Genomic DNA, 25,924 nt, shown 5'->3' with positions numbered 1-25,924 from the left:
TGGGATGAGAACTTCTCATCAGTCACAAAAGGAGTTTCCACCACCTCAAGGGAATGAGTCACATCCCCCCTCCACCCCAAATAAGGCCTGTTCTAGCTCTAGAGGACTCTCCCTGTCTTCAAGACTGGTCTCCTCAAATGCAAGCCTGATATGGCTGTTTGGACAGCTTTGGCTCTTGCCTCACGCCCAGCCAAACCCACAGCAGGCGGTTTATTGCACCCACTGTCTGCCAAAACAAATCCAATCTTGCAACAAATTAGCAAGTCACACATACCCTTACTGAAGATGTGGAGACACATAAGCCACTTGGCAAAGCTTAAAATCCCATTAGACAGCTCTCCATCTCCATGCATCTTTCTGATATTTTCTCTATTCCTTTTCTCAATACTGCTTATAAAATACCCTTATTATTCAAAGAAATTCAATCCAGTCTCCAACCTTGCACATTCCCTAGCATGGCAGCTCTGTGTCATCTGGTCACTGGAGCATCCTTTGGGAATACCATCCACTGCCACCTCTTATCCCCCATCCAAACCACACAGTTCAGCAAACCCAACCCACTCTCCTAGAAGGACAAGGTTCACCTTGCCACTAATAAAAATAATGTTTTCACCATTTAGCCATATCAACACACAAACAACTTACAGATTAATATATCAGGATGATTAAAGAAAGCTAATTTTCCATGGGTACAGTTATAAGACTAGGGTTATTGCTCCACTGAAGACCAAGGTAGGTTAGGCTGAGCTGGCTGGGGAGGTGTCCCCTCCTTTGTCCCTTATGCTGTCAGCTCTGTAGGGCAAGCTTTTAGTGAAGGGGGACAGTCAATCCAGGTATAAGAGAACATTTCTTCAGGTAAGGGCACTCTGTTGCTCTAAGTTCCAATTCAAATTCCAGCCTATTTCTCAAACCTGGGATTTATCAGAAGTGAGGAAAGTCAATTCCGCAATCTCCTTTTACTCTTTACACATAGGAACCATAGAAGAAAGGTTTCCTTTAACAGATGGCTTTTCAATGGAGTAGCATTCGATGATAGGAAAAAATGATGTATGGAAGTTAAGCTATCCCACATTCAGAAGAACATGACTTTCTGGCCATAAGCACAAAACTGCTGATCTGACCCAATGATTACCAAGTCAGAGGGCTTACCGAGCATCAGAAAATTCACAGTGAAGCCTAATGTTCATCCTTCTGCCCTTCCTCCATAAACCAATCTCATGAAGGATTTGTAAAAAGAAGGCAGGTCAGTAAGCAGTGTCCTATACAATTTCAGAGCTGGACAAGAGTTCAGATAGGGAAACTGAGGCCTGATAAGGTTAAGTGAGATGATGAAGGGCACAGAATCCTTCTGGACAGAGTCAGGATTAGAACCTAATCCCACAACATGGTCAAAACCTTAATTTTTTTTAAATGTCACTTGAATTTCAGAGACACATTTCCCTTCTTACCAGAATTACTTCAAAAATGAGTGGGATCAGTTTGCTCTCTTCCACAAGTCTGTCGGAAAAAAAAAAAAAAAGAAGATAAACACACATTAGATAGCTCATATTTAAACTGCCCTGATCAGGAGTACCACAGCCCCATGTTTTACTGCTTAAATTTTGTGAGCGAGAACCAGATGATTAAATACTCATTTTTAACACATTTAACTATATCCATTAAGTACAAGAAATATGGGGCTCTTGGCAAGTGACTATTAGCTTAGTCTTATTGATCTGTAGCAAGTATAATCTCAAATACATTGACATTAATAAATGTAAAAATTAATTAAAGCTCACAGTTATTATAAAGACTTTGAGAATAGGCGATGACAGCTGAAATCATGTGACCAACCCTCACCGCACAATTAAATTATAAGTGTGCCACACACAATCTTTCATATATGCCTCATTAGCTATCTTCTCAGCATTAATGAATGAATGTATAATAATTTTTAATCTTTTACTTAAAAAAAAAAAGAGTAGGCCCCAATCACCCAGTAGACTGGGAATTTTCTCTCATCGAAACTAGTTATGTTATTATTATCTATTATATTATCTATTGTGCCAAGATTTTTTTCACACCATTGAAGAGAAAATAGCCTCAACCATCCTTACTAAAAACAATACTTCATTCTCTAAATATTCCTTCAGTCCAGGGCAGTCAACTTGTTTCTGTAAAGGGTCAGATGGCCAAGATTTTAGGCTTTGGTGGCCACACGCTCTCTACAGCGACTGCTTAACTCTGTCACTATAATGTAAAAGCAGGCATAAATTATACATAAATGAATAGGCATGGCTGTGTTCCAATAAAATTTTATTTACAAAAACAGGTATGTGCCGTATTTGGCCCATAAGCTATAATTTGCTGATTCTTGGTTCTATTTTAAAAATAAATCAGATTCCTTCATTTTATTAGTGTTGAGTTCATATGATAAATGACAACACTTAAGATAAGCATGCTGCCTTCATTGTGGGTATTACAGTTTGTCTATTTCACAGAAGATGCCAGGAGCATAGGAAAGGAATTTATCATCTAGCCTCCCTAGAGCTTGTCTGCCTATGATAATACACTGATAAAAGAAAAGCCTATGAGACTTGCCAAAAAGAGACTGCAGTGTTTATAAATATGTGTTAAGGGAAAGTGAGGCACAGGGAGGAGTCCCAAAGACTGGAGTGAGTACTTAGCACCTCAGTATCTAGCAGAAATAAATGTAATTATTTCTGTAGTTTTAATATTTTAGGGGATAAGGTTTTGACTATAAATATTAAATTTATTTACAAATATTAAATTTATAAATATTACAAATACTAAATTTATTTATTCACTTTCTGGGGCAACTGAAGGCTTGGATGTGAGGCCGAATCTCCTTACACCATGTCTGGGCAGGATGGGAAATGCACAGACTCAAGACTGAGCACGACCTCAGGCCAGCACATTTCCAGGCTTCTTCCTTGGCTCCCAAGATGTTGACCACCCCTTTCCCTGAATTTATCTTTTTAAATTTTTATGACATATATTTTTATTAGGCCTGGGCTGAAAGAGCAAAGCACATACATCTGAGAGTTGCCCAAGCTCCCAAGCCAAGAAAGTCCTGGGGGCATGGGCTCCACTTCTTCTCCAGTTGTACCCAGAGGTGAGACCTGCTTCTTCAATACTCTCCCCCCAACATTCAGATCCAGAAGCATCCACTCACAACACTGGTCCCCTCATGACAGTACTTTTAAATATACTCTACTGCTAGGACATGACTATAGAAACTACTATAATTCGTTCTGATGAATTACAACTAGTCTTTCTCCAGGCTTCTGCATGAAGAGTAGGCTGGCCTGGACTACCTCTTCAGGCGCCTTCAACTCCCAGTTCTAGCATGCCAGGCCTCACATGTTTCTGAATACCACCAAGCAAAACAATTATTCCCTGAATGGACAGACATGATTCAGAACCATGTCTAGAAATAAAAAGGGAACTCGAGCTAAATAAAAGCACTTTAAGTTTAAACACACACACACACACACACACACACACACACACACACACCATTTCTATGAACTTTTCTGCGACTCATGACCTAAATGTAAATTCAAAAAAAAAAAAAAAAAAAAAAAAACCAACTTTCTAAAGCAAGTACGGAACAAAAGTGGCTGCAAATATTTACGACAATCTCAGGCAGTGTTTTTCCAGACTGTGGGAAGTGGCCAATAAGTGTGCAATGACATGAGTTCACTGACTAGCATTTTCTTTTTTTTTTTCCTTTAAGATTTTATTTATTCATGTGAGAGAAAGAGCAGAGACACACACACACACAGAGAGAGAGAGAGAGCATATGAACAGTGGGGAGGGACAGTGGGAGAGGGAGAAGCAGGATCCCCACTGAACGGAGAGCCTACATGGGACTCAATCCCGTGAACTGGGCCGAAGGCAGACACTCAACCAAGTGAACCACCCAGACACCCTGACTAGCATTTTCTTAATTAAAAATAATAAAATGAGAATATCCAAAGCTGTCGCACATAGTATGGTTCCACAACATTTTTGTTTCAGTTTTAGCCCTATAGGTGCATACTTGGTAGTGACATAAAATGCATTTTTTTTTTATGTGGGTCATAGTTAGACATCTGAAATCCAGAGATTTTAGATTGCTTTAGAGACAATATTTGCCTCCCATACGCTCTTCAACTTTGATTTTTAAAACTGTCTCCTTATTTTAACCACCTCCTCTCATACCACTATAGTGGTACCAATTAGTGGCTCCGGTCTCCAGTGATCAAACCCTTGATGTGCTCTGAGTAATGGAGTAATCTTCTTGGAGCTCTCTTCCTTTGATTTGCACTCTGGAGAGCAGCCCTGGCGCTCAGGCCTCTATAGAGCAGGAAGGACAAGGCTTACCTCCAAAGAAAACTGATGTGGCAGTCTCAGGGACTTGTTCAGGCAGTAAGTCTAAATCATCAGAGTAGACTTTTGCAAAAGGTTATCTTATTTTTGGGCTCCGTTCAGCGGTTGGCCACCACGATTTTAAATCACCAGTATCATTTTACTACATGAGCCTGTTATATCCTACATTCTAAAATAATAAAATTTCTATGGTTTATAGACAGCTTGAGGACAGGAAGTAAGAAAATTTATCTGGTTTTTTTTTTTAAACCAAAAACAAACAAAAAGAGATCTTTCTGAAATTATCCCTAATCTTCAAAGTACATCACAGTATAATTTTCTTTATGTTAACCATACTGTTTTTAAGTAATTCCAGATGAAAACTGAAATATACTGCCCTCCCTGAATCCCAAATGTAGTTCATGGGACCACTTGATATAGTGGTTCTTTTTTTTTTTGGAGGGGTAGGTCTTCTTTGTTTTGTTTCTTCCCCTTAACAGTACAATTTAATAATAGATTATATGGGGTTAAAGAGCTTTCCTTACAAAATTTTGATTCAGAAGATTCACTGGGATTTCCTTTATCTGTGATCTATATTATCAACAAAGAGGGTGTTGTTTGAATTAGAACATTTTGAATAAACTTAGGAACATCTTTAGGATACATTATTTGGCATTTTAACTCCCTCCTGTGCCTAAAGTAATTGTTACTCTTAGTGTTGGGAAAGTTTTTTTGGTAAAGTTGTTTTTTTGTTTTGTTTTGTTTGGTTTGGTTTTTTTTTTTGAGAAAGAGAACGCTCACCAGTGATGGGTGGTGGGGAGAACGGGGGCGGGGGGGGGGGAGCAGACTCCCCGCTGAGCAGGAGCTGGATCCCAGGACCCTGGGATCATGACCTGAGCCAAAGGCAGACACTTAACCAACTGAGCAACCCAGGCGCCCCAGTTTTGGGAAACTTTTTAGAAGTTTTATTTACTGACACATGACAATTCAGACTAAATATAATCTCTAGCAGCAGTTAGATATAAATGACTAAACACAATTTAGGTAGGAAAAGTAGGAAGAGGGAGAGTTCTCTGCTTCTCTTCAGAGAGCTACAGAAATGAGAAAAAATTAATTTTGAACCATTGTTGGCATTTTTTTAACTTTCTTTTGAAACATAAAGACTATCTTGGGATGAACCAAGAACAAGAACTTAAGAAAAAAAAAAAAGTAACTAAATAAAGTCCCTTGACCTACCCTACCATACTGCTATTTATTCAGAGAAAAGAAGAGCCAGGAGGAGGAGGAGGTCCATGGAGGGGAAGGAAAGGATCTCTGCCCGCTCTGGACTCAGGTTTGCAAGACAAAGAAAGCAGCCCCAACCATGATTAAATAGGTCTAAGGAGGCACCAGGTTTGGTCACAGAACTGCACTGTCATGTTTGCTTGCTAGCTTGCGTGAAGTTTTTATCTGCCCACCAGAGGTAGGGACAATATGCATGAAGCAAGCACCAGAAGCCAAGAGGTCCCCACCAAGGGCTTTTTCATCCATTGTCTCTGCACGTCAACAATTCACGTTGTTGTACTCATCTTATTTATTACTGCAGATTTTTTTTTCCTGAAAACTATCTCAGTACTCAAATTATGACTAACCCTATTGAGCATTTGCCATGGGCTACTCTTATGAGCTCAAAATCTGTGTGTTCAAACTTGGGAGTCAAATGGCTTTACAGACACGCTGAACAGCAACCAGAGTTAATTAACTTCTAGCACAGATAAGGGAATCGAACTGGAAAAAGGCCAGCGAGCCCAGGCTGGGGAGAAGAGGTGTTTCACGAGCACTGAAGGAATTGGCCATTTAAAGTGAAGCACGCCTACAAGGAAAGGGTGAGCAGGAGGAACAGTGCAGTTGAAGTAGTAAAAGGACAATGTGAAAGATGGAGCAGAATGATGCAACCTTGAACTCCGTGCCAAGTCTGGGTTTTACCTACAGGTTACAGGGAGTTGATGAAGGATTTTAAGCAGAAGAATGACGTATAGGATTTGCTGTTCAAACTCTAATCTGACAGCAAGGCAAGCAATGACGGGGGGAAGGAGTATAGTCCAGAATATTCCTACTCAAAGAATGGACTACAGACCAGAGCCAGCCTGCAAACTGCCACAGGTCTATGACAAGACAACTATCCAAATCTGAAAAACTAAGTTTCTGCCTGTTGGTTCTAACGATAAGAAATCTGAACTTTGCAGCAGTTTAAAACATTACCCCACTGAACTATGATGAAAAATGGGATATTTGCACAGCTTCAAAATAGTTCCCCACAAAGAAACCTAGAGGGGAGAAATGTGGCAGACACCACCTTAACAAACAGAGCACGTTCCACATCACCAGAAATAAGATGACATCAAATATACGCCCTGATATCGCGCACTGAGAAGGACACACCATTGCTTCTGAGGTACTTTTGCCAAAACTACAAACCTCGATCTAATCACGAAAAAAAATGCTACTCAGATCGAGTGGCATCTTACAAAGTAACTTCCCAGTGCAATTCTAAAGTGTTAAAGCCAGGGCCTCTGGGAGGCTCAGTCGGTTAAGCATCTGCCTTCAGCTCAGGTCCCAGGATCAAGTCCCACGTCTGGCTCCCTGCTCAGCAGGGAGTCGGCTTCTCTCTCTCCCTCTGCCCCTCCCCCTGCTCCTTCTCTCACTCTCTCAAATAAGTAAGTAAATAAAATCTTTAAAAAAAATTTAAAAGCCATAAAAGACAAGAGTAAGGAGCTGTCCCCAACTTAGGGGGACTCCTACTAGAGAGAAGACTAAATGCAATGTGGGACCCCAGATCAGACCCAGGACTAGAAAAAGCAGCAAAAACTGGCAAAACTCGAATAAGATCTGCAGGTTAGTTAATATGATTATATCAATGTTAATTTCCTGGGTTTTAATAACAGTGCTATTGTTCTGTAAGATGTTGACATTCGTGGAAGCTGGGTGAAAGGCATACATAAATTCTTTGTACTAATTCTGTAACTGTTCCAAAAGCCTAAAATTATCTCAATATTAAAAGTCTTTTGATGTATGTTTTGTTTGTTTGGGTTGTTTTGTTCTGTGGTTCCCAAATCTTTAACTCTCCTCTCCGAGAAGTGGGATCTGTGTTCGCTACCCATGAGTCTAGGCAGGTTTGTAATGGCTTTGACCAACAGTGTAGTCACTGCATGACCTCTGCTTATATTCTGAGTGCATTTTCTAGATTTCAGTTTTATAATATCTTACAAATTATGTATTCTTGTTATCTGTTGCTGCATAACAAACTACCCCAAACTTAGTGTCATAAAGCAATAACTACATTATGATGCTAACGACTTCTTTGGATCATGGATTTGGACAGGGCATGCTGAGGATGACCTGTCCTTGCTCTCTGATGTCTGTTCCCCAACGTCAGCTGGGAAGACACAAAAGCTGGGGGTGACTAAAACAGCTGAGGGGCTGGAAGCACCGGCAGGCTCCTTCACTCACATGTCACATGGGATGATTCAAGGAAGCCTCAGTTAATTCTGCCCACTGGATCACCTGCTGCTACCCTCTCCAAGTGGCCTAGCCTCTCACAACATGGCAGACGGGTGTGAGGGAGCATTCCTAGACAACCAGGTGAAACTGCCCGGGCTTACATAGTATCATTTTCAATGCATTCTAGATGGTTACAAGCCAGTCTTTAAGGTCAACTTAGCCTCAAGTGGAGAAGAAATGGTAATCTCCTGATGGTGGAAGTGGGGAAGAGCACGTGGGATGGGAGAGATTTCTGTAGCCATCTTCATAAGACTCAGTCTGCCCCAGCATTAGTCCACAACACACAAATTTTAAAAATGGTTTCTTCACCACAGATAGTGTGAGTAACATTAGTTTAGAGCCTGAGAGAACAGTTAACAGTTAATAGAACAGTTAATAAGTTAATAGGCTACTATAGCAATCTAAAAGAGTCGTAACTGGGGCCTTGTATTTGATTTCTATTGCTGAATAACAAATCAGCACAAACTCAGTGGCTTAAAGCAATACCCATTCATTGATTCAAAGTCCTGTAGGTCAGAAGCCTAGCTCAGCACGACTAGGGGATCCGCTCAGAGTGCCATAAATCTAGAATTAAGGTGTCAGTGGTGCTAACTTCCCCTTGGGATGCTGGGGACAAGAGGTTATGTTTTCTTTTTCCTTTTTTTAAGATTTATTTATCTGAGAGTGAGTGAGCACGAGAAGGGGAGGGGCAAAGGGAGAAGCAGACTCCCCGCTGAGCATGAAGCCCGATGTGGGACTCAATCCCAGGACCCTGGGATCATGACCTGAGCCGAAGGCAGATGTTTAACTGACTGAGCCACCCAGGCACCCCAGCGGATGTGTTTTCAACTACTCCTTCTTGTTGACAGAGTTCAGTTCCTTGCAGTTGCAGGACTGATGCCCCTCTTTCCTTGTTGGCTACCAGGCACGAGTCCCTCTAAGATCCTACACACCGCTCACATCCATGGTCCATGGACTCCTCTACCTGGAAGACTAGCAAAAGAGGACTCTCCTCATGTCAAATCCTTCTCGAATTCAAATCTCTTTGACTTCCCAGACTCTGACCTCTGGGCCAGATTGAAATGACTCCTATGATGAGTAAGACCCACCTTGATGATCTCCATATTTTAAGGTCAACTATTTTGGGACCTTAATTACATCTGCAATGCCCCTTCACAGCAACACTAAATTACTGTTTCACTGAGTACCTGGGAGAAAGAGTGTATACACCTGCTGGGAACCTTGAAGTTCACCTGGAAATTCCATCCACTCCAGTGTCACCTCATCCTTGTCTCCTTTTTTAAGGAATAATTCAAACTTAGTTCTTCAAATAAGCTGCCTCTGGTCAACTTATGTAGAAGCCCTAAATAGATGCTAGACTTTTTAAAACTTCAACAATGCTGGTTAGGAGTTTTAGAGTTACTATTTGTTTGAAACTGGGCACTAGACTACAAACAAAGCTTTTTCATTTCTTTTTTTTTTTTTAAGATTTTATTTATTTATTTGACAGAGAGAGATCACAAGCAGGCAGAGAGGCAGGCAGAGAGAGAGAGAGAGGAGGAAGCAGGCTCCCTGCGGAGCAGAGAGCCCGATGTGGGGCTCGATCCCAGGACCCTGGGATCATGACCTGAGCTGAAGGCAGAGGCTTTAACCCACTGAGCCACCCAGGCGCCCCAGCTTTTTCATTTCTTATGACTTAGATAATTTGCCAGCCTAGTTGACCAATACCAGTCATTTTAAATTAAAAAAAAAAAAAAAAGCTCTAACATCAAGTTGAATTTCAAATTACTGGTCCAGTGAATCAGCTTCAAAAAGAAATAGTTTCATAATGTATAGCTATGGCATGATATTACGTCTAGCCTGAAAGCAAGACTCTTTGTAATGTTTCTCCTTGAAATGTTTGCCCTTGCCTGCAATGCTTACTAATCCTCTTGTACAGAATTGCAGAAGTCTTACCAATAGAGGTACACATCTAAGGAGATACTTTTCACAGGAAAAGGGCAGGGTTGAAATTTTAACAGCTCTAGCACAGAACATTTTTAGATTGGGCCATTTTACAAGGATCTACAGAGTCCTTCGTATGGGCAAGTGGTATACCTCTTCCTTGAAGAAGTTTATACCCCAGTGAGCAAAAAACATATAAAATATAAAGATAACTTAATTGAACTTATAAAGCAAACTGCTTCATTTCCTGAGAAAGTCTCAAAATTAAGTTAGAATACAAGGCTATACCAGAATGCACCTCCCATGTACAGAATCTCCCATTGCCCCCAAGGAGCATGAAAAAGATACGAATTTCAGTAAGAAACTATGGCTGAGCAAAAAGCAAGTGTTTTCTAAGAGAAAGAATATTTTATATAGGAATTTTTAAACTGTATGTACATATGTTCCATATGTACAAAATGCTTTTGTACCCATTACCTCAACAGATACCCAGTCCAGGCCTGCAACAACCCACACCTGTTGAACAAGGCCCCAGTCTGTTTCTATCACAGGAAGTACAGCTGGTGAGATGGAGGAGCCGGACTCCAGAGGCTCTCCACACAGTATGTGGACCTCACGTACAAAATCTTCCTGACTCCTTCTAACTCCGAGTGCTATAAGGTGCCTGAAAGTCACATTTTGTCCAGGGCCTTACACTCACTGTCCCTGCACAGGCAACAACATTCTTGTTCACCAACCAAGGGCTTTTGGCCCCTCAGAACATCCTTTCTGCTCTGCCTAGGTCCTGGGCCTTTACCCTCTGTCCTTCTGAACATTGCGGCTCTGTAGCTGGTCTCTTTTCTGTAATAATTCTTAGAATCCTTGGCACTCTCCCCAGGACATGGTTCTCTTCTGGTCACACAGCTCCACACTCACACTCCAGGTGAGAAGCATGTTGCTTCTTGCACCAGAGCTGGGAGGGGCTGAACCGAAAGAGGTGGGCAAAACCACTGCAAGTAAGACAAGAAAGATAAAAGGACTGGCAAGAGCACAAAGCAGAGACAAGTCCCCGGAGGACCACCAGATTTCACACGCGGCCAGCATCTCCTTTTCCCCTACAGACATAAGCCCAACACTAGGGAAGAGTGATTGTATAAGAGATAATCCTTAAATTCTTTTCAGATTAATGAACCTGCTTATAGTCTACGGTCCCTTGTCCTATTACTTAATGAAATGCAAGAGAATTTTGTTTTAATTTACTTAAAGTCAAGCTAAGATCTCTTTTCTTTCACACACTCATTAATATCTACTAGGTACCCATTACATGCCATGCATTGAGCTAAGTTAAAGCTACAGCAAGTACCGTAAGTGCCAAGACAGATGTCTATAAAGGGGGCGCCTGTCTAGCTCAGTTGGTAAAGTGAGCGACTCTTGATCTTGGGTTGTAAGTTCAAGCCCCACATTGGGTATAAAGTTTACTTAAAATCTTAGAAAAAAAAAAGTACAGAAGGGATGTTAGAAATACAGTTGACCCTTGAATAACACAGTAAGGATACTGACACCCTGCATAGTTGAAAAATCCATGTGTAACTTCTGACTCCCCCAAAACTTAACTAGTAATAGCCTACTGTTGATCTGAAACCTTACTGATAACATAAACAGCCCATTACCACATACTTTGTATGTTATATAATTATATACTCTATTCTTACAATAAAGTAAGCTAGAGAAAAAAATGTTAAGGAAAGCATAAGGAAGAGAAAATGCATTTACAATACTGTACTGTATTTATCGGAAAAAAATCCGCATATGAGTGGGCCTACACAGTTCAAACCCAAGTTGTTCAAGGGTCAGCTATAGACTTTTCTATCTGAGGAACATAACAAAGTCTTTGAATTGAAACCTACAGTGACAATAGTAGTAAACACAGAGCGCACAATTACTGTGTGGAACGTGTTCCCAAGGCTGTACATGTGGTAATTCACCAGATTCTAACAAAGAAAATGAAAATCCCCCGTGCCTGCCTGACTTGAGCCACATGTCAGCCAATGATGGGTGCGCTCAGGGTAGGACAACAAAAGTTGGAGTGAGCCCCAGCGTGGGGGACCAGGAGAGGCACTGAATGCTGTGAGGAAAACATAAGATATATATTATTGAAAATATATCATTGAAAAATATTTTAAGGCTCAAGATGGAAAATCATGAACCACATGATACTGTCAAGGAAGACTTAATCTTCAATATCATAACTAGAAAAATTAACCAACTCCCAGAAGCAGAAAGGAATCTGCTTGAACATTGATCAACATATGTTGGACTTAACGCTAGCCTCTGTGGTCTAATAGCAAATAGTCTTTTTTGACACATCTTAAATGTGACACAGGCTTGTATAGCTGCTGGCTTACCAATGGCAATGATCCCATTTTTGATTGCGGACTTATCTTACAAAGGTTTTGTAAGTTTACCTTTGAATACAGGTGATTTGAACTGTGAAACCTGTACCATAACACAGGGTGGACTGGTTGGTCTTGTTTTGGGTGTTCTGTACACTGTTATCTTGGCTATATCTGTGAACTGTGGCCTAGCAGCCAGGTATGAGTCAGTCCCGCTACCAGAGAAAGGAAACATCTTAACTTACTGGACTAGAATTTCTAAGCCTGTCTTTAGAAAGATGTTATTTCCCATTTTGCTCCAGACTATGTTTGCAGCATACCTTGGATCTAGACAATATAAACTAATTATAAAGGCCCTTCAGTTACCTGAATCTGGCCTAGAAATTCAGTGACTGTTAAACAAACATGTACACAAAAATAAAATTATAATGTATGAAAAAAAATCCTAGGAGTCAGGTCAGATGATGATATTGATGAATTTTGTTTGTTTGTTTCACATGAGAAACTGAGACATGAGGAAGTAAATTGGTCAAGTGACAAGGAGGGCAACTTAAATTACACCCCACAGTACAAGTATTACCTGAGCTGAATCTTAAAAGAGGAGTAGGTTATTGACAGGCAGAGAATGGATGAAGTAGGAGGAGGAGGCGGAGGAGGACAGGTAGGGATGAATTATGTCCTGGGCAAAGGGAACAACAGCATGACAAAGGGCAAAATTGGAATGGGCTCATTATAGGCATTGAAAAGCAAGTGAACAAGCACATTTGCTGTAGTAGTAGAAATAGTAAAGGGAAAATAATAAAAGATCAAGCTGGAGGAATAAACCAGGGCAGATCACAAGAGATCTTACTAGCTATGCCGAGGAGCTTAAACTTTATCCTCTGGGTGGGGTTTGGTAAATTCCAGCCTACAAGCCAAACCCTACTGGTCACCTATTATTTCTATGGCCCACAAGCTACGAATGGTTGTTATGTTTCTAAATAGTTGGGAAAAAAAATCAAAAGAATATTTCATGACATATGAAATTGCATGAAATTCAAATTTCAGTTTTCATAAATAAAGTTTAACTGAAACACAGCCATGCTCATTCATTTACATACTGTCTCTGGTTGCTTTTACACTGCAATGCCAGGGCTGAGTTAGCTGCAACAGAGCCCATATGGCCAGCAATGCCTGAAATATTTACTATCTGGTCTTTTAGAGAAAGCTTGCCAAGCCCTACTCTAGGTAACTAGGAGCTGCTAAGGGGCTGATTAGGCAAAATGGTATCATTACCAGCTTTACAGTTGGACAATGATTATTCAGGCCAGAGTGAAGAGGATGGACCGGAAATAAAAAGGACTGGGAACAGGGGCACCTGGGTGGCTCAGTGGGTTAAAGCCTCTGTCTTCGGCTCAGGTCATGGTCCCAGGGTCCTGGGATAGAGCCCCACATCGGGCTCTCTGCTCAGCGGGGAGCCTGTTTCCCCCTCTCTCTCTGCCTGCTTCTCTACCTACTTGTGATCTCTATCAAATAAATAAATAAAATCTTAAAAAAAAAAAAAAGGGACGGGGAACAGAAAGATCAGTTAGCTGACAGTGACTATTCTCAACATAAGAGGGGATGATAAGCACCAACACAGGCAGAAATGGGAAAAGAAAAATTAGAACGATCAATAAGGTTGTATCAATGGGATTTCAAAAATCTACTGGATGCAGAAGAGGAAGAGGAGGGAAGGAATAGAGAATGACTCCAGGTGCCTGATCTGTCCCACCTGGGTTACCACCATGACTAACACCAGAACAATCCCCATCACAACAAGCAACCTCACAGGAACTCCTATGCATCACACACTGGGTGTAATCAGCGCTCTATCTCTCATCCAATCCTTTACCATGATGTAGGAAGGAGTCACCTTGTTCTACAGAGAAGAAAACAAACACTAAACCTTATACAAGGTAACATAGCTAGTTTCTGAGTTCACGATATTAACTGCTCTAAGATACTATGATATATAGAGGGAAAACTTACTTTGGTTAAGAAAATGAATTAAGTTCTGAAAGATGAGTGACAAGACAACTGAGAGCAGAAACTCAAGGCACACCAACATTTAAAGAGTTGGCAGGAAAAAAAAAAAAAAACCACCCAATGGTGTCAAGGTTCACAGAATGCAGGAAGCAAGGATGTCAGTGGGGTGGAATGGAAGAGAGTCAAAAAGAACACCTTAACACCCTGCTCAATCTCCTGGATATTCAGATCTTAGGTTCAGTCCCAGTTTCTATAAGTTATGCTTGTATTATATGGAGTAACTCCCCAAGCTCACTTCAGAAGTCGTTTCTAAGATCAATAAATGATACTACAGTACAAACAAACAAACAGAGTGATGATCAACTGGAAGCCACTGAACCAAAGACTACGTTGCTGACCTTCAAAACCACAAGATAGGTGATGGATTATCATTCATGTTAATGTTTGATAAGAACCACCAGCCTGGAGGCGCCTGAGTGGCTCAGTCAGGTAAGCAGCTGCCTTCAGTTCAGGTCATGATCCTGGGGTCCTAGGAGAGAGTCCCGCATCTAGCTCCCTGCTGAGTAGAGAGTCTGCTTCTCCTCCTCCCTTTGCCTTCCCCTGCTCGTGCTTGCTCTCTCTCTTTCTCCAGTAAATAAAATCTAAAAAAAAAAAAAAACTACCAACCTCTATGAGTGTTAACAAATTTTTTCCTGATTATACAAAATAATTATTAAAAATCATATCAAAAATAGGCAAGATCTGGGGTGCCTGGGTGGCTCAGGGGGTTAAGCCTCTGCCTTCGCCTCTGGTCATGATCTCAGGGTCCTGGGATCGAGCCCCGCATCGGGCTCTCTGCTCTGCGGGGAGACTGCTTCCTCCTCTCTCTCTCTCTGCCTGCCTCTCTGCTTACTTGTGGTCTCTCTCTGCCAAATGAATAAATAAAATCTTTTTAAAAAAAATAGGCAAGATCTGAATAGACATTTTTCCAAAGAAAACATACAGATGGCAAACAGGTACATGAAAAGATGCTCAACATCATTAATCATCAGGGAAATGCAAATCAAAACCACAATGAGATACCACCTCACACCTGTTAAAATGACTTATCAAAAAGACCAGAAATAACAATGTTGGTGAAGATGTAGAAAAAAAGAGTACCCTTGTGCCCTTTTGATCGGAATATAAATTGGTACAGCCATTGTGGAAAACAACATATTAGTTTCTTGAAAATTAAAAATAGGACATCATATGATTTAACAATTCTACTTATGGGTATTTATCCAAAGAAAACAAAAGCATTAATTTGAAAAGATATATGCACCCTCATGTTCACTGCAGCCTTCTTTTAAAAAGCCAAGCTACAGAAGCAGTCCAAGGTCCACTGATACACCACCCACACACACACAGAGTGCTATATTATGCAGCTATTTAAAAAAAAAAATAAAAATCTTGGGGCACCTGGGTGGATCAGTGGGTTAAAATCTCTGCCTTCGGCTCAGGTCATGGCTCAGGTCATGATCTCAGGGTCCTGGGATGGAGCCCCGCATTGGGCTCTCTGCTCAGTAGGGAGCCTGCTTCCCTTCCTCCCTCTCTGCCTGCCTCTCTGCCTACTTGTGATCTCTGTCTGTCAAATACAGAAATAAGACCTTAAAAAAAAAAATCTTGCCATTTCCAACAATACAGATGGACCTTAAAGGCATTACAGTAAGTGAAATAAGGCAGACAAAGACAATTACTATATGATCGCACTTAAATGTAGAATCTAAACAAAACAAATCAACAAACCAAACAAAACCAAGCTCACGGATACAGAGGAAAGACTGGTGGTTGCCAGAGGTGAGGGCTGGGTGGGTGTGGGAGAGAAGTGTGAACTGTTTTGAATTTTTCTTACACTTTAAATAAATTGACTATAAGTAAACGAACAAATGAGAAAAGAACAAGGTAGGCAGATATACTCTATCAGTTACCAACATTTTTATAAACTTCACTATAATGGAGTATGGTATTAGTTTAAAACCTCCTACAGACCAAATTAGGATGGAGAGAAAAAAATCTTAATTTTATAGACCTATGTATATAAAATTATTTATATAAAATCTAGAAATACAGAAGTATAAAATAATAGTATTTTACTGAATGTTACCTTTGGGAAAAACAGAAAAACATTACAATATTGCAATCCCAGTGCTGTAAGAAAATCATTAATAAATTCTGATGTATTATTTACTTGTCTTTCTCTATTCATACAAGGCATAGGGTCCACCTCACCTGGAAAATCTCAGCTACCATTTCTTATGCATGTATTCAGACCCCTGCACAGCCACGCCTCATTTAATGTCTAATGACACTTACAGAGAAGACCCTGAAGCCCAGGCTGGTGGGCAATTTTCCCACAGCCACTCACAAGCCAGGAATGGATCTGGAATTAGAACTGGAATCTGCCTAATTTAAGGTGTATTGCATCCAAATAGGGGATGGGAGAAAATGGTCAACTCATACCACATATATGGGGCTTATTAAAAAATCATAGTTTTTTAACCTACAAGGTATTTAGCTAATCCTCTATGGAGTTTTCTAACCTATAAGGTATTTAGCTAATCCTCTATGGATGGATCCTTGTTTTCCACTCTTCTAGTATTCAGTAGGGGTAAAAAAACCCAAATGTAGTGGTTAAGGGATCACTTCAAAGGAGTTCGAATCCTCACTCCATAGTCCTAAACTCTGTGATCCTGGTAAGTGTATCAACTCCAAGCTTACTTTTTCTTTGTATATAATAATAGCACTGTCTACTTCATTTTGTGAGGCTGAAGATTAAATATGGTTGTGCACATGAGTTATCCAACACTGTCCGGAACATAAGCAGCTCTCTTTGAAGACAGCTACTAGCTGTCTTTACTTTCATTGTTGTTGTTGTTTATTAGAGAGAGAGAGAGAGAGAGGAAGAGAGCGTGAGAGTGAGCGGAGGGGGAGGGACAGAAAGAGAAGGAGAGGGAGAATCTTAAGAAGGCTCCATGCCTAGTGCAACACAGAGCCTGACACAGAGCCCAACAGGGGGATGAACACGAGGCTCAATCCCATGACCCTGAGATCATGACCCGGGCTAAAACCAAGAGTCAGATGCTTAACCGACTGAGCCACCTAGGCACCCCACCTTTCATTGTTGTTTTAAATAATGTATCAATGGACATCCTTGTACACAAATATTTGTGCATATCCTTTACTGTATTTTTAAGCTATTTTCCTCGAAGTGGAACCAAGGGACATTTAAGATTTAACACATACTGACAGTCTGCAAGTCACAAAAGATGTACTAACGTAGGAAAGTGTAAGTTTCACTAAACTCTCAACAAGAGCTGTTAAAAAAAAAAAAAACCTGCCAATTTGACTTCTTTATTATTTAAATGGAATTTTCTTGATTCCTAATTTAGGGTTACTCTTTTTCATATTTATTGTGAGAAATGCCCTCTTCATGCCCTTTGTCCATTTTCCCTTTGAGCTACCTTACTTTAGAATTTCAAAATAACTAATGAAGTCTGTCCCTAAAAGCTGACCATTTTGTTTAGTTTGTAACAGTTGGGTTAAGCTGGATTTATGACTTCAAGCAGACAGAAGAAATGCACACGCACAAAATGGTACATTTTGAGGGTATGCGGTGTCTCAGAGGCATTTACCTCATTGAAGAGCCATGGTTAGTCTCCTTCACAGCCGGGGTTTTTTTTCCTATGTAATACTCTATGGCAAAGAATCTTAAGTGATAACACATGTTCAAGATGGCAATAAAACTGTGCCAGGAAAGTCACAGAACATTTGAAACTCAGACCACTGTTTAGTCTGGCAGCTCTTGCGGTCTTTAATTATATCACAAAGGCCCCGTCTGTACAGCAAACACTGTAATATATTCTGACCAATAACTGTCATCACATAAAATCAGAAGACTTGATAAGGAGGAGGATTTGGTGTTGAGAGTCTGTGCTTTATGCCTCATGCTTCATTCCATTCAGTTGGGCTTCGCTTTGTTCTATGGAGTTGACAGTGACAGGTGTACTCAATATATTCACAGACAATGCATGGCTTTATCAAGAGCAGATAAACAACAACAAAAATGAGTCTGTAGCACATGTACTATACTCTTTCTGAAATGGTAAACTACTCAGAAAATCCCCGAAAGAGAGTACAAACATTAAAAGAGAACTCTGATGCTAAAATCGGCCAAATAGTAGCAAAGGATTTATTCTTTAAGACTTTAGGAGGTACACTGATCACACCAAGAGACTTTGTTTAGCTATTATTTCTACACTAGAATGCCATGACGGTTTATCTGGCTGTAAAAACCAAACAAAAAAGGCCTATAAATTAACTGTATGATTAAAAAAGAGACCCAATAACCATATAAACACAAAATATAAGGGCACCATAGAAATGCTTAACAGCAAGACAATGATATCTTCGCCCTTTGCCACTGTCTTCAATGCTACACATTTTAACACCATCCAGAAGCAAAATAAATTTGTTTTACAAGTACAAAATAACCAAAAGGCATTAACTGATGAGTCAAAAATCAAAGAGGTCAATAAGGAAAGTTGGAAACTCCCACCAAGCAAAAAATAAATATATCAGTCCAAATAAACATACCTGACATTAATATTCTAGTCCAAGCCAATTGGCTCAACTGTCATCTCTACATATTCCTTAATGAACTGATGAAGATGTTAGTCTGATGTTAAACAGATAAGAAATTTAAAGACTTCTCCTTTTAAGTCCTTAAGATAATGATGCCTATGCTGGCTGGCTGAAGAAATGGAAACCTGTTTAAAATGACAGAAAATAAAGTCGATTGCTTTGTTGCCACCCCCGATGTGTTCGTGAGACACCAAGTATCGCACTGAAGGGTAATCCATGTTTCAACGGCTAATGGCCTTGAGAGCTTGTGAAGGTCGGGTTTTCCCAACACCATCATAACAGCCATCTCCTCATGGGCCCTGCCACTCCCACCCTGAAACAGCATTTCCACTAGCACACAGGCCACTTGGAGCTTTCACCTCCCCAATGAATTAGCTGGAAAAGCTCACTGCGCACTCACACACACAACACTGTCTGCACAAGCCCCACAGAAAGGTTGCTCTCTGCAGCTCAAGTCATTTCTCGGTAATTCCTACACAATGGAAGAGCCAGCTGCCAAACTAGGTCCGACACCTAACGGCTTAGGTGCGTGATCTAGCCCTGGAATTTACATCACACTCTGACAGTGCTGGCCAGACCTCTACCCATCAAGGAATGATGGAATTTGAGCACCAGGATTGTCATGATGCTGCCGTGCACCCCAACAATGGCCACAGAGTTTGCAGAAGAGTCTCTGGCTCTGTCCGGAGGTCTAGCAAGCCTAGGGCTGTTGACGGTGAGGAACCAAGGAGAAGATGACTAGGGATGTGGGGTCTGCTTGCACTGCTCACTTGTCCAGGGCTCCAGCTTTGCTAGGAAACACATGGAGAATCACCAGCCCCAAGCCCTGGCCCCAAAAGCCCTAAATCTGAGCAAATAATGAGCGGGTGATAAAATACGACCAAGGGCATGGTACATCTGACATTTAACCCACATTTGGAGTTTATATGTAGCAAGGAGCCTAGATGATACTCACTTTATGCAGGAGTCCAGTAAGAATGTGTAGGAACACTCCAATAATCTATCCAACCCTTAACTCCTAAAAACCACTGCCCCTGAAGCCTACAACACCCAGGCTTAAACCTACCTTACAAGGGTTCCACAGAGAATTACCTAAGAAGGGTTCAGAGAAGGGCTCCACCCCCAGAGAGGTGAGTCCCTCTATCCCAACTGAAAGGGCTAAAAATAAAGAGTAATCACCTCACACCAGTCAGAATGGCTAAAATGAACAAGTCAGGAAATGACAGATGCTGGCGAGGATGCGGAGAAAGGGGAACCCTCCTACACTGTTGGTGGGAATGCAAGCTGGTGCAACCACTCTGGAAAACAGCATGGAGGTTCCTCAAAATGTTGAAAATAGAACTACCCTATGACCCTGCAATTGCACTGCTGGGTATTTACCCTAAAGATACAAACATAGTGATCCGAAGGGGCACGTGCACCCGAATGTTTATAGCAGCAATGTCTACAATAGCCAAACTATGGAAAGAACCTAGATGTCCATCTACAGACGAATGGATAAAGAAGATGTGGTATATATACACAATGGAATACTATGCAGCCATCAAAAGAAATGAAATCTTGCCATTTGCGACGACGTGGATGGAACTAGAGGGTATCATGCTTAGCGAAATAAGTCAATCGGAGAAAGACAACTATCATATGATCTCCCTGATATGAGGGAGAAGAGATGCAACATGGGGGGTTGAGGGGGTAGGAGAAGAGTAAATGAAACAAGATGGGATTGGGAGGGAGACAAACCATAAGTGACTCTTAATCTCACAAAACAAACTGAGGGTTGATGGGGGGAGGGGGTTGGGAGAGGGGGTGGGGTTATGGATATCGGGGAGGGTATGTGCTATGGTGAGTGTTGTGAAGTGTGTAAACCTGGCGATTCGCAGACCTGTAACCCTGGGGATAAAAATATATGTTTATAAAGCTGTAAAAAAAAAAAAAAAGAAAGGATGAATCCCCAAGTTTTGTAGCAACATGGACGGGACTGGAAGAGATTATGCTGAGTGAAATATCAAGCAGAGAGAGTCAATTATCATATGGTTTCACTTATTTGTGGAGCATAACAAATAGCATGGAGACAAGGGGAGATGGAGAGGAGAAGGGAGTTGAGGGAAATTGGAAGGGGAGGTGAACCATGAGAGACTATGAACTCTGAAAAATGATCTGAGAATTTTGAAGGGGTGGGGGGTGGGAGGTTGGGGGCACCAGGTGGTGGGTATTGTAGAGGGCACGGATTGCATGGAGCACTGGGTGTGGTGCAAAAATAATGAATACTGTTATGCTGAAAAAATAAAAAATTAATAAAAAAAAAAATAAAAAATAAAAATAAAGAGTAATTCTGAACTGGCCTAAATGGTTTATTAAGAAAAATGTAATGCTTTTTTCCGCAGGCAAAATAAGTATTACTTCATTATTTTTAAAGGCTAATATAAAAAGAGGAACTCATAAAAATAATAATCACTACAATAATGATCACCACTTTTCAGTGACTGCAATACCACTCTTACTATCTGTCTTAAAGGAGGAAACAAAGGATAATAACAAATGACAATAGCCTCAAAAAGAAACACATGTGGTGCCTGGGTGGCTCAGTGGGTTAAGCCTCTGCCTTTAGCTCAGGTCATGATCTCAGGGTCCTGGGATCAAGCCCCACATCAGGCTCTCTGCTCAGTGGGGAGCCTGCTTCCCCCTCTCTCTCTGCCTGCCTCTCTGCCTACTTGTGATCTCTGTCAAATAAATAAAAAAAATCTTAAAAACACACACACACATAAACAAGTCTTTAGTAAAGTGCTAGTATTGTTTTCATAAGTATTCTACAAATGGAAATATGTAATCTAGTTTCCAATTATCCAAATAGAAATGCAATACCTTGACCTGACAATTCATGGACCACGTGGTTTCCAAACACTTTTCTTACTCTGTCCTCATGCACCCAATTTCTACAGGTTTAGGACCATTAATGGCACCTTTCACTTCAAAAGTCTCATTTGAAATCTTCCCAAAAGCAAAATACCACTTCCTAACTTCCCAGTTCAATGGTCCCTCCACGCATGCAGGAGTTCCAACCCTTCTCCCTTAAAGAATACTGTAAGGGACACCCCCTAGGGGACAAGACATCAGTCTAGCAAACCACCCCTCACCCTCTTGCTTCAGTGGTTTTGCCCTCACTCCAAAATCAAGAGTTAGGCAACTTTTCTAGTAAAGGATCAGAAGTAAATACTTTTGGCTTTGCATGCCATATGGTCTCTTTCAAAACGACTCAGCTGTACCACTGTAATGCAAAAGCAGCCACAGACCATAAACAAATCCATGGGGCTGTGCTCTGATAATATTATATTGACAAAAGCAGGTGGGCTGGATTTGCCCTGTAAACTGTAGGTAATCAACCTCTGTACTAGATCATTCTCGTCAACATAGAAATGTCTCTAAAATATCGCTCATCCTGAAAAAAAAAAAAAAAGAAATGCCTGTGACCCCATATCTCCTTCTAGCTCCCCATTTTTCAGCTCTCCTTTAGTGGAAAACTCTCTCTAGATTTACTGGGGTTCCCTGTCTCCACCTCATCATTCCCTCTGCAATGAACCCCACAAGACTCTTGCCCCACATGCTTGTGAAAATAACCCTTCAAGAAGTTACTCCTATTGCCACTATAACCATTACTTCTCCATCCTCATCTTAGGCATACTCTCAAAAGCATCTGATGCTGTGAGTACTTCCCTCCCTCTTCAAACCCTGAAAATCAGAGGCTTGCTACTTTACTTATGAAGCTAGCATTCATGCAGCCAGTCAACTCTGCCACCTTCCCAGGGAAACTCTGAGCACCCTCTCAAAAACTGGGCCCCAATCCATCAGTCCCCGTTCTCTAACCCTGCTCTCTGTACTTTACACCACTAAATGAAATTCAGACTTTTTTTTTAATCAATTTCCCTGTTTATTGTCTATGATCCCCTCAGAATCATAAGCTTCATGAAAACCAGGACCATGTCTGTTCTATCTCAGTGAACACAACTCTTTGCTGGGTGACTCAAGGAATGAATGAATAATATTAACTTTTCTTGCAGGTAGAAAATTATCAAAGCTCACTCTGTTCTGAAGGTCCATAATTCTATGATGGAAATAAACTGTAAAACTTCAAGAGCTTCTGTAGAGAACGGAAAAGAAGCAAACGAAATTTCCTATGGGCAAGAAAGGAAATACTTCAGGGGAAAATGGTAAGTATCATTTTGTTAAAGATGATGGTATCTCTGAATGTCTAGTTAAATACAGGAGGAGGCACCTGTAAATTATTGTTGATTGGAGCCCCCAAAATACCAGGGCCTGCTCTGACTAAATACATCCACTAAATGCTGGTTTCTGACGTGACATTTGGTGAGCTGCTCAAGTCACCGCATGGAGGACTCCCAGCCAGGTGCTGCCTGCCACTCCACTCCCTAAAGAGAGCTGTCACTGAGCCCACATGAGTCAGAAGAGGAAAACTGAAATGACCAAGCATATAGGCTGTTATGAGAATATTAAAAGATTAATTTGTTTCTGACAAGAGATCCAAACTGTCTCCAGGGAGCCAACTGAACCCTATTCAGTAAGGATAGGCAATGAAATGCTTACCAGCTCACCATGAACTTGGAGAAAAACTCCATGACAGTAAGCAAGATAATGGAAGAAAATAATCAGAAGCGTGTATTTCCACTAGTAGCAGGCAGAAACCATGTTAAGAGTTGTTGGTTTTTGTTTTGTTTGGTTTGTTTTTTCAGAAAACATTACGTTGAAACAGATTTCAATTACCATTTATTTTCCTCACACATCATTTAGGAAAAGAGAATGCCCTGGATCAGTTCCTAAGGTTTTAGGTGGGTGTCCTTCCATAATTCTATCAGAAACAGAATGCTGGGGTGGAAGGAGAGAATTAATTGAATGCATACTCCATGAGTGCTTACATAACACTTACATTTTCCCTATAGGAAACACTGAGATGAATTATAGCATGATTAATGTAATAAGGAGGGATTTCAACCCAACTGGTGTGCTCTAAGTCATAAGCACAGGAGGGTCCCAAACCTGGGAAGATGAGGTAAGGAAGAGGTTCCATGGAACCAGGAACCACGATATTATTAACCACATTTGTGCCAGGAGCTGCCACAGTGATAGAAATCAAAGAACAATGGTGCCAGAACCTAGTGATGATGGCAGAGGGACACAAAGGAGAATCATTTGCTCTTAACAGATCCACGTGACAGTGAAGTTGACTGTGTTGAGGAACTGGACCACTCTTCTAAATAAATATGAGGCAATGAAACTGAAAACAAGAGGACTCCGAAGTCCACTGTGATATCCTCTTGGGTTTGTTTTTTAAAAAGTGGGGGGCGCCTGGGTGGCTCAGTGGGTTAAGCCACTGCCTTCGGCTCAGGTCATGATCCCAGGTCCTGGGTTCGAGCCCCACATCGGGCTTTCTGCTCAGCAGGGAGCCTGCTTCCTCCTCTCTCTCTGCCTGCCTCTCTGCTTACTTGTGATTTCTCTCTGTCAAATAAATAAATAAAATCTTAAAAAAAAAAAAAAAAAAAAAGTGGCTCTGCTGGGTAGTACAAAGAACAACAGACCAGTAGTCTGATCCAAAGCCTGATCTTCAAACTGACTTGATGTTTGGGGCACACCATTTTCCTCTGGGACTTCATTTTCCCTGTGTATAAAATGAAGACATTAGCCCAGTGTACTAATCATGTCTTTTTATACTGTATTTTTGTCTCTTTAACATCTTGAGGACTTGCTAACTCTGGAGGGAATGCCCCTCCCAGAGCCATCTGATTCTTAGAGATAGCAAACAACTCTCCTTTGAGCTTGTCTTTCCTGTGCAAACCAACCAACCCAGAGCCATAACCCCAACAGCCTCCTTTATGGCACTTTCTACTCCCAAGTGGGGCCCACACCCCAGGGCCAGGTACCAGACCAGAGCTGGCCCCTACTTACCCCAGGGGCAGGTACCAGATGACTAGAGACAGCCCTTATACTTCCACAACCCCGTGAAATTATTCAAACTAGTCAAGCCTAAATCTGCTCAGCCATTCCTTCCTTTGTAAACTACAATAAGGGCTCTGGTCCACATTTGCCTCTCACTTCCTCTGCCTCTTGACTGACCCTGCTGCTTCTTCATGTGGCCACCTTTGGCATGGTATGCCCCCTCCTCTTTGGATCTGTGAGTATAACAAGCTTTCTTTTCCAGGACAGTTTTCACCTGATCTACTGAACACACCACACTACACCTCACCACATCAATATAAAAAAATCTACATTTTATAACACCAACATAATCTCTTAAGTTCCCTAACAGCTCAAAAATTCTAATATTTTTACATTCTCATGAATAAAGATTAAAAAAAAAAGAGTTCTGTTCCTTTAGATCAGGGTTCAGGAAACACTGTGTGAAAAGGGCTAGAAAGTAAATATATCAGGCTTTGCTGGACCCAAGGTCTGACTCAGATGCATCTGTGTGTTTGTAAATTTTACGACTCTTTAAATATGTCAATATCACTCTTACCTTACAGACCATGCAAAAACAGGCTGCAAGCCAGCTGGCTCTGTGGACCACAGTTTGCCAGTCTCTTTAGATGACAAGGGTAAGTCAACAGACCTGAGGACATCTTGTGAAACACAAAAAGCTTTACTGAATCCCCACTCAGACTAAATATGGCCCTACGACACACAACTGGGAAAGCACTATTTGCCAAAGTGTACAATGAACTCTAAGTGCTTTCTTTCAATGTAAATGTCACAGCAAAAAAAGTCAACTGAGACCATCCACTCTGACCTAGAAATAGCTTTCGATTGCAAGGTACTATTCTACTCAGTTTTCAAAGACAGTTAACCACCACTAGCAGCTGAAGAACTTCCCTGGAAAAAAGATAAAATGCTGAACTTCTCTAAGAGCAAAACAACACTTCTAACTCTTAAAAGGATAATCTCAATGGAAGTACACAAAATACCCCAGCAAAGTGGATCTTTTGGGCAATTTTCATTTAATTTCCAAATTCTTCTCAATATTTAAGGACCAAAGATGTACGTGTTGAACAAGGGTGCAGTAC

The 25,924-nt window shown here is 41.0% G+C and overlaps 1 protein-coding gene and 1 pseudogene across 2 annotated transcripts in view; one reads left to right on the top strand and one right to left on the bottom strand.

Moving 5' to 3' along the window:
• ULK4 (unc-51 like kinase 4) overlaps positions 1-25,924 on the bottom strand; it is a 677,717-nt gene that overhangs the window by 374,756 nt on the left and 277,037 nt on the right. For both annotated transcript variants that reach the window (XM_047739616.1, XM_047739608.1), the window contains exon 31: positions 1,449-1,497. In XM_047739616.1, coding sequence (XP_047595572.1) covers positions 1,449-1,497 — 49 coding nt within the window. The remainder of the gene's footprint in view (positions 1-1,448; positions 1,498-25,924) is intronic.
• Positions 11,927-12,580, top strand: LOC125106081 (transmembrane protein 126A-like; annotated as a pseudogene).

Source organism: Lutra lutra, chromosome 1, assembly GCF_902655055.1.
Source record: "Lutra lutra chromosome 1, mLutLut1.2, whole genome shotgun sequence".
Classification (NCBI taxonomy): Eukaryota; Metazoa; Chordata; class Mammalia; order Carnivora; family Mustelidae; genus Lutra; species Lutra lutra.
The sequence above is the reverse complement of the archived record's forward strand: the minus strand, read 5'-3'. Positions and strand labels throughout refer to the sequence as shown.